General features: G+C 49.1%; 1 protein-coding gene across 1 annotated transcript; it reads right to left on the bottom strand.

Annotated features, from left to right (window-relative positions):
• Positions 1–819: 819 nt before the first annotated feature.
• TTC24 (tetratricopeptide repeat domain 24) lies at positions 820–13,643 on the bottom strand. The gene is given in 17 exon segments (XM_030542601.1): positions 820–2,496; positions 2,862–2,919; positions 4,283–4,365; positions 5,949–6,102; positions 7,117–7,280; positions 7,408–7,514; positions 8,060–8,094; positions 8,097–8,178; positions 9,028–9,149; positions 9,475–9,563; positions 9,565–9,601; positions 11,178–11,238; positions 11,240–11,394; positions 12,003–12,357; positions 12,359–12,723; positions 12,726–12,788; positions 13,628–13,643. Coding segments are annotated over 17 exon segments (2,049 nt in total). The 3' UTR covers positions 820–2,393.
• Between the last annotated feature and the right edge of the window lie 1,322 nt (positions 13,644–14,965).

The following is a 14,965-nucleotide window of genomic DNA, read 5'->3' as shown; positions in this document are numbered from 1 at the left end:
CAATGATGAGCAGTCATTTCAGACTACAGTTTTCCCCTGAGAAAAGGGGCTAGATGAATGCTGGCAGTTGGACACTGAGGCAAGGTGGACTTTGGGGAATTGGGGGTTCCCCAGAGAGGGGAGGATTCCTTAGTGTGGGGGCACTGCTGTGGGGCAGTACCCCAGAGAAGGGGCATCATGGGCCAGGAGGAACGTGGGGCCTGAACTAAAGGGTGGTGCCTGAAGAAAGGGAGAAGCAGGCAGCAGCAAGTGAGACACTGGCCAGCAGGAGGCGCTCTGAAGCTGAAAGAGCTAATTCCCAGACCAACCAGCAGGAGGTTCTGTGCCAGATCCTGCATCATGTGCAATCATTCATCCTAGTGCAAAGCAGGTGAAAAACACTATCAGATCAGCTGAGGGAAGATTTTACTCTGCTATTTTCTCTGTGGGTAAAACTTGCCCCTGTGCAAAGGGCCATGTACCTAAGGGGTTAAGTAGGATGTAAGTGGTGCATAGATCCCAAACACAGGACTTGGTTGTGCATAGATCCCATGCATGGGGGTGAATTTCACCTGAATTTAGTACTTCATAGATCCCATGCACAGAGGTGTATTTCATAAGGATTTTGTGGTGCATAGATCTCAAATGCAGGGGGTGCACCTCACCTGTGGTGAGCGCCTGTAGTGTGCAGGGTGCCAAGTAACATCCAGCAGAAAGGGGGACATACAAAAGTTGTGACACCTTTGTACAAAATACAGATTTATTTATAATAATAGTTTACAGCAAGAAACAGCAACCAAGATAATGTGAATTTAAAGCAGGTGTTGCTGTGAATGCCACTTGGAGAATGAAAAAAGAACTGTTGCTAACTTTATTATTCATGTTGTGGTCATAGCTCAAGGCTCCAACGGAGATCAGAGGCACATTGTGCTAGGAGCTGTACATACACACGGGAGACACAGCCCCTGCCCCAAAGAGCTCACAATCTAAGGCCCTGATCCTGCATCTCTACTTGTTTATATTGGACCAAACACTGGGGTCCTCACTCAGTCGAGTTTCCCACTGAGGTTTTTCCTGAGTAAGGACTGCAGGATTTGGTTACTCTATTGGTAACAGTTTCCACTGAGTATCCAAGAATGAGATACCACCTCAGCCCACTCCTTCCTCATGGGCATCTGTTCCATGCTTCAATCCTTTACCCTAGTCCCCTTTATCTAGTGCTAGTGGTGCCTTAGCTCAGAAGGAAGGCTTCACAGTCCCATCTGGGGATCCCAGTGCATGGCCTAAGAGTGGTGTACCCACAGTAGAGGAGTGTGTTATGTTCTTATGAGTGTGGGGGTCTGTCTCCTTGCAGTAGCTGACTCAGAGAAGTAGTTAAGAGTCTACTACAGCTGCCAGCTAAGGGAGTTACTCTTTTAGCTCAAGTGCTGAAGGCTCATGATTTCAGGGCCTGATCTTAAGCCAGTGGAAGTCTGCACTGGCCCTACTGTGACCCAGGAAATGGGATGAGGGGGTCATGAAATCAGCAGCCCTTGTCCAGTGACCAAGGGTCAAACTCAGAAGTGGTGTAAATCAGACCATCTCACACTAACCGGGGCTCCCTTATATCCATTGACCAAGAGCATCCTGGTGTATCTTACATGCAGCAGAGGTTCCAGACAGGAGAGATCATTGCTATTTACAGCAGAGTAACACCTGAACAATAAGTGGAACCTAGCCAAGGTGCCTCTGAAGCAGACCCATTATATATAGTAAAATACAGCACCCCATTGAAGAGCAGCTTACAGCCAAACTATTGCAAAGCAACGTACGGTGACGACTGATTGCCAGCTATTTGTACAGTGCGCAGAGTCAAACAGCAGTAGAGAGGGAGAGGAAAAAGGCAAGAAAGGAGGGAGGAAAGGTATATTTGCAATCTATTATTTGTAAGCCATAGCACCCAGGAGCCCCACTCATGGATCCTGACCACATGGTGTGAGGAGCTGTACAAAACGATGGTCCCTGCCCCAGAGAGTTTCACCTAAACTTGCATCGTGGATTTCTAATGTCAGGAAGGACCACTGTGGTCCTCTAGTCTGGCTAATACATGGCTGGAGGATTGTGCTCAGCCACCCCTATGCTGAGCCCAACAGCTTGTGGAAAGACATCCTGTCTCGTGTCTCGGTCGAAATGAGCTGAGGATTCGGCAAGATGGAAGGTTGCTCCAGAGGGTGAGGGATGCAGAGGAGGAGGCCTTTGCACCAGTGGTGGAGGGACAGAGAGGAGGACGGTGCCTTGAAGAAGTTGGGGGGAAGTCTGTGGAGGGCTTTGTAGACAGAGAAAGGTAAATGTGCCCTGCACTCTGCTATGACACAATGTCTAAGCATCCCTGGTTTACTCAGAGCAGATCAAAGCCGAGCCTCTGTAATTTACCATCACATGAGCGTGCACATTATGGACTCGAACCTGCGTCTCCTTTGCTGTGGCAAGGGCTCCAGTCTCTTGCCGGGGAGACATCCAGCTGGGTTGGCAGCAGCTCTAGGAGGGGAGCAAACATGAGGGGAGCAATTAATGTTGTTTTAGGTGTTCCAGCTATGACACAGGGTGAGGAGTTGCAGTGACTCCTCATGTGGCCGGGGGATCAGACAGGTGAGCTGGCTGGGCAGCAGATTCCACTATCTAGCAGTTCTAGCTTCTGTTTCCAAGCTCCCACCACTAGGCCACACTTCTTCCAGCTCTACTCGGTACCCGAGCAATGGCCTAATTTCCTTGCTGGGGTGCTGCAGAGAAGTTGGAGGGGTGAATTCAGTGCATGATCCCAACTCAACCCCCAATGGACCTACTCCCGACAAACGATCCCAGCCCCATGGCTTGGGAATTGTTCCCACTGCAGCATCACTTACCGCTCCAGGGTCCTCGTTCTCAGTTGTAGGGTTTCATAGTCGTGAGGGCCTGTGAAATCTGATGGAAAAGAGCAACACTCAGCAACGTCCTGAGTGGAAACATTTATTTCCAGTCGACACAAAATATTGACTGTTTGCTTGTATTTTACAGCTTGGTTTCCGTGGAAGACAATGGAGTTATACCAGGCATGAACCTGGCCTGATAAACATAGGAACGGCCAAATGAATCACTCCCAGCGTCCACCTAGTCCAATCCTGTCTGTGACAGTGGCCAGCTGCATGGTCAGAGGAGGGTGTAAGAACCTTCCATTTCTTTTGGTCTTCAGAGCAAGCCTGTCTGCCTGTCTGGAAGAGACGCATTAGCCAAAGTTCTTGGGTTCAGTTCTGTGGTGACTGAGTGGAATTTAAAGGCCTGTGTTATATGATCTGACCTTAAACTCTATGAATTAAACTCTGTGAAACCTCTGCAGTAGGCAGATGGGGGATTATCTGTCCCCTACGTAGATCCCATGCTGGTTTTTAATAGTTAGGTCTCATCTTAAGCCCTGGAGCATGAGAGATTCCTTCCAGAATTTGTTGTCATTAATTATGACAGTTCCTAACTGTCAGGGTAGTTAAACACTGGAATTGATTGCCTAGGGAAGTTGTGGAATCTCCATCTCTGGAGATATTTAAGAGTAGGTTAGATAATTGTCTATTAGGGATGATCTAGACAGTATTTGGTCCTGCCATGAGGGCAGGGGACTGGACTCGATGACCTCTCGAGGTCCCTTCCAGTCCTAGAGTCTATGAGTCTATGAAAGCTCCATCTACTCCTGATACCCACATAAATGTCCAATCCCTGATACACACTTAATATAAACCAGTGGATCATGTCTAATGACCACATACAGCCCCCATGGCTTGTTTCAAGGACTTATTCAGAAATAAGAGAACCCAGGTCTCTTGTCACTCAGTTCAGCATTCTATCCCCACTGCACTGTGCTGCCTCTGATTTCATAGCATACTATGCACACTTTGCATAGGTGTGCATGCAGAACCGCCACCCCCAAGTGTTCAACATGGATCAGCCCCCCTAAAATAATGAAATTTAAAATAGTAATAATTAAAAATAAATGTTAGGGTTGTTTTTATTTAGTCTGGGGTATTTTTATCCTCTAGTGCTACACTCAGTTCATGTTATCAAAACTTTTCTTTGCAATCACAAGGGCTAGAACTATTTAAAAAGAACCCTGAGAGCTGAGAGTCTCATGCAATCACCTGACTCCAGCAGCTGGGGCTTGAAGAAAAACCCCAAATATCGTAAGACTCACAGAGCTTTGGACATGCTGCAAAGGACAGCACAAGGTGCAGGCCGATGGGGAATCAGTACCTAGCATTGCTTTCTTTATACGGCGTCAATATTTTGTTTTCTTGCTTACTTTTCAATGATTGATGGATTCTCCCATTCTGCAGGCAGTTGTAGTAGAAAGGATCAGGGTGCAGGTAAGTGTTGTTCAAATTGCTAGGCAAACAAAGCAAAGGCACTTTGATATGACAGTGACAGGATAATCAGAAACACGACAGGCTAAATTAGAGTCTGAATTTTCATTTACACTAGGGCCCCTTTACGCTGCTGTGGCCATGAGAATTCACACCTAGATCTTCATGTCTAATATAAACAAAAAGACTCTGTAGAACCTGAGCTACGGTTGCTCTCATTGGTCATTTCTCATTTTCCAAACCCTACAAAATTCAGAAATGCCAAGCCAAGCTTTAATTGTTAATTTCTCTGTGTAATGAAACATCAAGATTCACGTATTTTCCCTTCACTAAATCACACCCCAGCCGTGCCTCCAATCAGAATACCAATTACAATTATTTTTACATCTGCTTGGGGTTAATATTATGTATCTTTTATCTAATAGGATGTGTAATTTTAGCTAATATCAATTCTAATTATTTTTATACCTGTTTTAGCCCTTCATTTTGAGTCTTATAAGGGTGGGAACTACCAGTGCTTAAAGTGGGCTGAAAGAAGTGTGTGTGTGTGGGGTCTATTGTCGTCTGGGAGCGCCCACTTTGGTAAAATGGTGCTTGCAGTGCACCACATGGTGACCTGCTCAATTATTATTATTATTATTTTCTGGCTGGGTCTGTGACCCCTCTGACCCTCTCCCCACACATGTTAAGCATAGAAGTACTATATTACAATCATAATATAGTATTTTTCCATCAGTGTTGTGATGGGTGAGCTAGGCATTTGCTGCCCCTACCGGAGGCCCCACTGCCTTTGTGCAAGCCCCTCGAAGGCCTCCTTTTGAAGAAAAAGAGCAATGAATTCAGACATCCAAGAACTGCCTAGAGCAGCCACCCAGGGTCAGTTGCTGGCAGGACCAACCAAATTGGTCCTCCACTGGCTAGAAAAGCCAGGAGCAGGCAAAAGCCAATCAGAGCCCAGCATGGAAGAGAAAAAGGGCTGGTTGCTTCTTCTAGGGGAACTGGGACAGGGAAGGCAGGATCTCTCCTGGTTTTTTTTTAACCCAAGAAACCAGTCCCAAGATAGGCCCCTACCCATCTTCCTAGTCATCCTTTCCCTGGCCATTGGAGAGTGCTGCTCCCCACAGTGGGGATAGAACCCATGAGTCCAAACATCTCGTACATTGCAGTAACTAGCAGATAACACTGGGGCTACCTTTGACTTCACCATTTGGTTGGGCCCCTGAAGGACTCTAGTTCTTATGTTATGAAATTAAAGGCCAGGCGGCCACCTTGAGTTAGACGTTGCTTTATTGCTATTAATTAAGGCACGCTTGCTTCGCAAGATGGCTCAGGTGAACCCAGGACAAGTGTATCTACAATTATGTGTACTTAGGTTAACATACAACGTGGACACTAAGCTTTGTCTCTCTCCAAGAGCCTGTCAAGGCCCCCTCAGTCTTCTTGTGAAATTGTATCATGATACAACAGCACTGACCGTCTTTATGGTTACGCCACTTCGTGATGCAATGTCCCCGTCCACCATCAGTCTCACCACTTCATGCTGAACAATTTCCTCGGGCACTTTTACCAGCCAGCACCTATTTTGAGTCTCTCTCTTTTACCCACCTATTAGCCTGGGGCTGGTTGTGATACTCTGGAACCATGAGAGCGCTGCTGAGCTCCATGCCGCGATCGTGTGCTAGCACCGGATGGCAGCGTGGGTCTCTGTGATCTAGCATGGATCCTTCCGCCAGGACCGTTGTCTGTGCAGCACTCACCTCTTCAAAGAAGTTTAAATGGTTAGGTAATAATTATAATTAATAATACAATGCCTATCTGATATTGCATTTTTCAATAGCCAATCTCAAAGCGTCTTACGAAAGAGGTCAGTATCATCCCATTGTACTGATGGGGAAACCAAGGCACAGAGCGGGGAAGTGATTTGCCCAAGGTCACCCAGCAGGCCAGTAGCAGAGCTGGTAACAGAACCTATATTTCTCTGTGCTGTAACTCGCCATTTGTAAAATGGAGATAATCCTTTAAAGAGACAAGGTGAGTGAGCAAATAGCTTTTATTGGCCCAACTTTGGTTGGGGAGAGAGAGAAGCTTTTGAGCTACGCAGAGCTCTTCTTCAGGTCTGGGAAAGGAACTCGGAGCATCACAGGTGGAACAGATTTGCTTAGCGTAAGTAGTTAGCTCATATTGTAAGGGATCATGCAAGGCAGAGTGGCGCATTAAAACTTTTGCAGTCACAGGATAAAAAGAGGAGGTTAGTGGGTTACAGATGGTTGCAATAAGCCATAAATCCAGTGTCTCTGTTCAGTCCATGGTTTTCCGTGTCGAGCGGGGTTAGGAATTTAAGTTCCCAGGCTCGTCTTTTGAAAGTGTTGGGCAGGTTTCCTTTAAGAATGAGAACTGATAGTGAAGAGAGCGATCGCTGTATATCTGTGATGCTGGGAGTACCTTTCCCAGACCTGATGAAGAGCTCTGGGTAAGCTCAAAAGCTGGTCTCTCTCACCACCAGCAGCTGGTCCCATAAAAGCTGTTACCTCCCCCACCTTGTCTCTCTAACGTCCTGGGACCAACCCGGGTACCGCTACACTCCATATAATAATCCTCTGTCACCGAGAGATACATCCTTCCGGGCCGCGATGCATGTGCAGCAGTGTGGAAGAGGTCAGGCTAGATGATCATGCTGGTCCCTTTTGAAATTCAGGTCGATGAGAACAGGGCTTAGGGACCTTGACGCGTTGCTGTCGTAACAAACGTTATTCCAATCCGCCCAGCCTCTTACCTGAAGCCCTGTAACTTGGTCCCGGCAGAGGCTGCCTCCCAGTGTGCTGCGAGCCATCCCGGGCCCTTCGCTGTGGAGAAGGTCTCCGATGCATTGAAGCACCCAGCATGGACTCGTATTGCTCCTCTGTGGTCTCTGCTGGGGGGATGTGCTTCACGAAGGACCTGTTGTAGCCACAGAGAAGAAGGGGGCTTTCTGGTTAAGGTACTGACTGCATCCAACAAGAGGGGAAAGGAAGGGGAACGACCCCCACAGCGATGAGTGTCATGTTGTCCATGCTGCCCTACTTACGAATTGCTTCCCTGGTGCAATGGCTGGGGCCTGTTCCCGTGTTCCTGGTGCAGTGCTGTGGAAAACCGGACCTGACTGGAGGTCTGTAACTTCCCAGGAAAGTGTTTCTGTGCAGAGAGAGAGAGAGAATCAGTGCCTAGAAACTACAGCACTGGGAGCGATAGAAAGATCCATCTCAATGGGATGGATGGATGGATGGATGGATACATAGATAGATGTGTGTCGACTGGATGCATGGATGGATAGATAGATGGGTGTGTACGTAGACAGATGTGTATAGGGATAGATAGATGTGTGTCGATAGGATAGATAGATTGATCGATCTCAGGTAAAGCAAACAAACCTCTTTTCCTTGTTTAGTGATACAGAGCAGATTGGTCACTTGAGCTGTATTGTCTCTTGCTGTGCCCTTATGTCTTAGCTGTGCCCCGCCTGGAGGTTTTCAGGGGGCTGTTTTGGCCAACGTTATGCAGCCATCGCAGCATATAGAGCCTCTGTGCATTTGAGAACCAAGCCTCAAGAACGTGCCAGGGTCAGCCATGCAGACCCACCAGGGACCGACCGCTGCTCTAAACACCCTGCGCCGGCTGATCACGCAGAGCAGGGCTAATTTCGGTCCCCAGAGGCCAAGGGGAAGCCGTTCATTACTCACCAGCGGTGCAGCCGTGGCTATCCCACCCCTGTGGAGAAGCGGCTGTTCAGGGAGAGCTGGTACTGGATGGCATCCGTGAGCTTGTTCACGATCCGCTCCTGGGCGGTTTCGGGGACGTCCTGCCGGGAAGTGGAAGAGGGCCCTGTTAGACTGAACAGGGAGAAGAAGTGGCCAGTGCTACAATCCTGCACGTGGGCCTGGGTGGCCAGTCTGACCAAATCGGGGCGTGGTTGTGCTTTTGAATTGCTTGGCCACGTTGTTTTCCTAGCAGGGATCCCAAATTAAATGGGAAGCATTTGGATGAACAAATAATATCCTAGTTTGCCCAGACCTGAGGCTCTCCAAGAACTTTACGAGCCTAATAAAAGCCTCACACCCTCCCCCACTGATCAGTCTGGTTAGTATCATTATTTCCATTGTACCCTGGGAGGGGAGGGAGGTCACTGGCGGTGGGGATTGGGACCCCAGGACCTCAAAGCACGAGCCAGAGCTAAAAGACCCTGTTCCATTTGCGAAGGCTGTAGCGGGCTCGTCCTCCCAGCTGTCACTTGAGGACGAGAGACCTGCTCATTACCAGGGCTGCCCAGAGAATTCTGGGGGCCTGGGGTCTTCGGTGGCAAGCGGCCCCCGCTGCCGAATTGCCACCGAAGACCCGGTGGAGGACCCCTGCCGCTGAATTGCCGCTGAAGACCCAGAGCGGAAGAAGCTCCAGGGACCCGGGCCCCATGAGTTTTCCGGGGCCCCTGGAGCAAGTGAGGGACCCCGCTCCAGAGGCCCTGAAATACTCCTGTGGGGGCTTGGGGCAAATTGCCCCACTTGCCCCCTGCCCCCAGGCAGCCCTGCTCATTACGAGGGCGCAGACACCCCGAGTTGCACAGATAGGGCCTTAGTCCTGACAGACAGTGGCCACTGGCTTTAGGGTCAGGCTTGGTGGGGTGTGGATTGGTCTATGCACCCAGCCGCCTTACCCGGCACTTCGAGAGCAATGTTAGTGTCTCCTTGTAATACAGGATCGCCTTCTCGGGGTCTCCTAAGTGGAAGCGGGCTGCTCCTAGCCCTTCACAAGCCTGCCACTGCCCAGGGAGGTCATCTGGACACAGAGGGGGAGACTGGGTAAGAAGACAGAGCAGTAGGGTCAGACGTCATCCCAGCATTCCCTAGTGCTGTGCCAGCCCATTCCTGCAGTGCCGACTCCGAAGGAAGAGCAGCACCTCCCCAGTCACCAATACCACTCCCTTTAGCTTTCTTGGCGGCCTCCCACCCAAGGGCTGAATCTGCTTAGGTGGGAGGCTGCTTAGATAACAGAACTGAGCGGTGCAGGCTGTTACCAGGCCCCCAACATGCTCCTAGGGAGAAAACCTGCCCACAGGCTAGGGATGGCGAACGCCCCCATCCTGAGCCACAGCTCCCCTTACCCGAATCCTTGAAGGCCTGCATGGCGTGCAGATAGTTCTCCCCCGCAGCCTCATGGTTCCCCAGCTGGCTGAATGCATAGGCCAAGTTGCAAACACTGACCTTGAGCCTTTCTGTTCCCCAGCATACCTGGAAACAGACAAACACATCCCTTTTCAGAGCCGGGGTCACACTGGGTACGTCCACATTGCAATCGGGAGGTGTGCCTGCAGCTCTGTGGCACCCCTCAACTAGCTTTGATCTAGCCAGCTCGAGGAACATGACATGCTGTGCGCTGGCGTATGCTGCACCCTGGGCATAAGCTTTCATGGGTAAAAACCCACTTCTTCAGATGCTTGGAGAAGTGGGTTTTTTACCCACGAAAGCTATTCCCTAATAATCTGTTAGTCTTTAAGTTGCCATCGGACTCCTCATTGTTTCAGTTGGCATCCCAGGTCACTGCGCCACCGTTTGGCACAGGGCCTTGTGGGATCTTTTGCAGCATATTTGCAGCTGCCACCACGAGGCAAACCAAAGTAACTCGTATTTCCTACTAAACACTGACTTTCCTCTTTGTGTGTTACAGTGGAAAAATACCTTTTGTAAATGAGTCTGTCTGAGCTCCATATGGGCAACAGTGGCTCACCAAGTCAGTTAATTAATTCTCTTGCATAAAGCTATCTTGAAGTTAAGTATTATTCATCATGAGTGAAGCATTCTTCCAGTAATCTAATCAACTAAAGATGCTGCTGATTGAAAAAACTGCCAGGTCTTACAAGAAGTCCCCAGTCCTGAACATCTTGGAAGCTAAAGCATGAAGTACATAGAAAACGGCTCTATATTTCCCTCAACAGAAACAGCATCACTTTGCTGGCTCAAAGCAAAAATTATTTAACCCCAATTGTCTGAAGAACATATTTTAAAGTTTCTTACTTATTTAAAGTTTCTTGTTGTGGGATAGCAACCCTCCCTATGGAAATGTGCGAGCTTGAGGTCAAGTTCCCATAATTCCCTTTGCTCCATCCCAAGGATACTTGTTTTTAAAATCACAACACCTATTTACTTGTGGAACTCACCGCCACAGGACAGTGAGGACACAATTTTAAAAAGGACTAGGCATTTACCATCCATGATTACATTAGATAAGATAAAGAAATTATTTGGGTTATAAACTCTCATGCTTCAGCCTACGGGTCTCATCACTAACTGAATAGGCTAAGAAGAGACTTTCTGGTTATTCTATAATGTCCACTAGGGTTTTTTTTCATCTTCCTCTGACCCAGTAGGTCCTAGCCATGAGTCAGATCCCCGTGGGAATTTATGTGTTCCTAAGATGTTCAAACTGCCATCATCAACGAGCCAGAGACCATCAATGCTGCATCAGCTCGGAAGTGCTGTGAGCATCTGCTGTGTCCCATTGTCTGCATGTCAAGGAGAAAGGCACATGTGGGGGAGGAGAGAGATGCTGTTTAATTTGGGGTATCGAAGATGGGTGACATTCCTCTCCATGCTGAATCAGTAGCCGGGGGTCTGTGCTGTTAATGGATGGAAGACAAAATGTTATTCGTCTCCTTCCTCTTCTTATAGTCTAGCGCCCTGAAAGGTTCTAGACTGAGAGGCCCAGAGATCAAAATTCTCCCTTTAGCGTTTGTGAAAGGTTTTAGATGGAGAGTCCCAGAGCCTTCAATTCCAGTGCCCTGTGTTCTCCAGCCCCGCAGTCACCTACCATGCAGCAAAGCCGCTCTCTGGTGGAACCCCAGAGCCACACCGAAGTTCTCCAAGGTGTTTGTGCGCGGCGCCCAGGTTCTGCAGCACCACGGCTTCCTTGCGCCGGTCTGCCCGGTCGGCTTGGCAGAGTGGGAGGGCTTTCTCGAAGCTTTCGGCTGCCAGGGAGAAGACCTTGAGCTGGGCGTAACTGAGGCCCATGTCATTGTAGACCTTGCCTGTAGAGTGAGAGAGAACTGGGTTGTGGTCCGGTCTTGGGTTCTCAGATGAAAGGTCGGAAGACAAGAGAAAGGAGCAAGAACTCAGACTTCAAATGCATGACCAGGTGAGCAGCATAAACCAAATGACCTTACTGGAGAAGTTAGAGTTGTATGAAAAGAGCCATTGTTACTTTTGGCCTAAACAACTTTGGTTTTAGACAAAGGGAGAGAGAAGAAAGAGAGAGAGAGAAGGTGCAGGCACAGGTGTGTGTGTTTCCTTCACAACAAGCTGCATCTGGACGGGACACAAAGCGGCAGCAGAGCACTCTTAGGAATTTTACTGTGCCATAAAAAGGAAATCACTTTTACACTAGCTGCACAGATCCACACCAGGTTTTGATCCCTAGCCTGCGGCCTCCATGAGGGAGAGCACAGCATGTGTGTCTCCTCTGAAACATGCTGCACTTCAAGGGACACAAAATGACGCCTGCCTCCAGCTAGGTTCCTAGAAATGTAAAAGTCCCTTGCAAAGAAAGGACAGGGCTGTGCACTACCGGCTTGTTATAGGCTTGAATCACGGAGCTGCAGCTCGCATGGCTTAGTAGTCCCAAGTCACCCAGCCTTACCTAGCAAGACTTTGTTTGGGATGTTCTCACACAGCAGCTGGCATTTGTTCAGCACTTCAATGATCTCCCCTGCCCCATACCACCGGCTCTGCAGCATGTAATACTGGCCTCAGCCAGGGCACCACGGCACCTCAAGCTTCTCAGCCGCGGTGTAGGCCTGCCCGGCTTCCTGGAAACACTGGGCTGCCCGCGAAGGGTCCTGCATCCCCAAGTAACAGTAGCCCATCTTCATATAGGCACCAGCCTGGTTGCCAGCCTGGGTTGGGCAGTAGTGACCCAAGGCCTTGCGGAAATGCTCCAGGGCCTTGGGGAAGTCCTGTAGCCCCTCATGGGCCACCCCGATGTTAAAGTAAAGGGTCTCCCAAGTGCTCCCCAGCCTCCCCCTCCTTGGGCTGGGACTTGAGTAGGAACTCCAGGCCCTTTTCTGGTTTCCCGGTCTCCACGTAGGCCGCCCCCAGGTTGAAAGCACAGGCCTCTGGACCTGCGCGCTTGGGGTTTCCAATGACAAGAGAAGGCCTTCTTGAAGCAAGCAAGGCCTCCTGAGCCTCCCCAAGCAACAGGGCCTGTTGGCCTGCCTTGGTGAGGCCTTCAATCTCAGTTTGGCTCTTCAGAGGCTTGTCTCCTCCTTCCCCTGCCTCCGCAGGGGCCATGGCCTTCTCCTTCCATTTCTTCTTCTTCTTCTTGGAGGCCAGAGGTGCTGCGGGATCTGGGTCCACAGGAGAACTTCTGACCCAGTAGATTCTACGAAGCCATCGACAGTTCTGGCGATGATGCGACATGGAGGGCCTGTGGAAGACAAGAGGAAAGGGTCACATAGATGAGTCCATGTGGGGACTGATCCAACATGAGAGTCTTCCCACTGACTACAACGGCTGTTGAATCAAACCCCAAAGTAACATTAAGTTAGCCTCTGTCAGGCCACTGCTCCGGTCCCACCATTATTCTCCCCACATCTGCAGGGGATATTTCATTGCACAGCTGTGATCACCAGCATTTCCTTGCAGGCATCTGCTCCCACAAGCAGCACGTGAGCAGGAAAAGGTCAACATGAGCCAATGGCCGGAAGTGAAGCTAGACAAACTGGAAATCAGGTGTAAATTTTTGACAGTGAGGGTAATTAGCCACTGGAACAATTTACCCAGGGTCGTGGTGGATTCCCCATCGCTGACATTTTAAAATCAAGACTGGATGTTTTCCTAAAACTCTGCTCTAGGACTTATTTTGGGGAAGTTCTCTGGCCTGTGGTACGCAGGAGGGCAGAGAAGATGATCACAATGGTCCCTTCAGGAATCTACAATCGATCTATACAAGGGGGCAGATTTAACACCAAGCTCCAAGAGCAGCCAATGTCTAATTCATGGGAGATGGGAGGAATTTTCCCAGGCGTGGGGGACATGGCATGAAGGGGGGACTATCCCATAGCAGCCTTCTGCTGGCTTCCTCTAAAGCCGTTGGAATTAAAGACAGGATAGTGGCCTAGATGGACCACTGGTCTGATCAATTCCTACGTTCCTAGCCATGATGGCTAAGTATTTTGCCATGCACCCACTCTGCCGTTGCTGCATAAGGGGCCAAATGCAGCCCCCTGGGATACTTGATGTATTTCTGAAAGCCCCTGCTCCTACAGTCAGGTGATGACATGCATCCTACGAAGTGGGTATTCACCCACAAAGCTCATGCTCCAATACGTCTGTTAGTCTATAAGGTGCCACAGACTCTTTGCTGTGATGGCATGACAATCTCAGCTTTCATCTTCTCAAAATAATTAAGTTTCTAGCTCTTATGGTTGAAGAGAAAAAGCTTGAAAACGTGACCTGGGCACAGCCCTAGAGACTATAAAAAAAATAATCCAAAAGGGAACTAAAAGAGCCTAAAATGTATTATTTAAAATCTCAAGATTCGGGGGAGGCTTTTGAATCCTTGGGGTTGGTCTTACTGCTGTTAAAGTTTACACCACAGCTGAGTTATCCATGCATGGGATCTTGGGTCATTGGGTGCAGTGTTAGCATCTCCTGCCTATCCATGTGTTGGCGTAGCTAGCTAGGGTGGCTGCAGGGACGTCCCAACTTGGATGCTTTTAAACTTTCGATCAGACCTGCAAGAATCACACTGACCTGGCAGGGCTCAGGTACCAGGGTGACTGGGAAACGTGTCAAAGTGGAGTTAACAACAGCATTTAAGGGGCTGGGAGATAATTAAAAGAACTAAATAGACCTAGATTGGCTAGATGGAGACTCAAATGGAGAGACAATGGTGACTGTTTACACTCTGCTCTGGGCCTCATTCTCATTCCCATTACAGCCCCCTTACACTGCTCTGGCAGCGTGAAGGGGCTTAAAGTGGGGGCAAACTCTTTACACTGCCAAGTGATGTAAAGAGGCCTTAGTGTAAATGGAAATCAGAGCCCATAATTATACAGAACATCAACATTCGGAGTTCCTTAATCTCTCTGCTCCCTCCGCAGATTCCTACTTGAATCGGGTGAGGAGGGGACATGGAGGGCCTGCGGAGACAGAGGAGGGGGTTTAGCTAATGGCACAATAGCTGAGGGAATATAGCCTGCTAGTTAATAGTCCTGCCTTTGCTACTGACTCGCCAGGTGACATTGGGTAAGTCACTTAACTTTGTGGGGGTAGATTTTCAAAGTCACAGCTCCCACTGGATTTAGGTGCCTAAATGCCATGAAAATCTCCCTCTCAGTTTTCCCAGTTGCAAACCAGGAATAATCCATAACATTACTTACCTAATGCTTCATGACTGTTTGCAGAGCGTGCCCAAGATCTTAGATGGCAGGTGCAGATCACGGTTCTGATGCCAAAATGCCGGTGGTCTCAAAGAAGCATCCTGAATGGTTCTCAGGAATGGCTAAGGTTTCCTTGAAATCATCCTTAGGCCAAGCTGCTTCAATGGCCAACCTTGCACACACCCCAGAAAGTTGGAGCTGCGGCTCTGATCATACCACT

This window comes from Gopherus evgoodei, chromosome 24 (assembly GCF_007399415.2).
Source record: "Gopherus evgoodei ecotype Sinaloan lineage chromosome 24, rGopEvg1_v1.p, whole genome shotgun sequence".
Taxonomy (NCBI): domain Eukaryota; kingdom Metazoa; phylum Chordata; order Testudines; family Testudinidae; genus Gopherus; species Gopherus evgoodei.
This window is presented reverse-complemented; position numbering and strand designations above follow the sequence as displayed.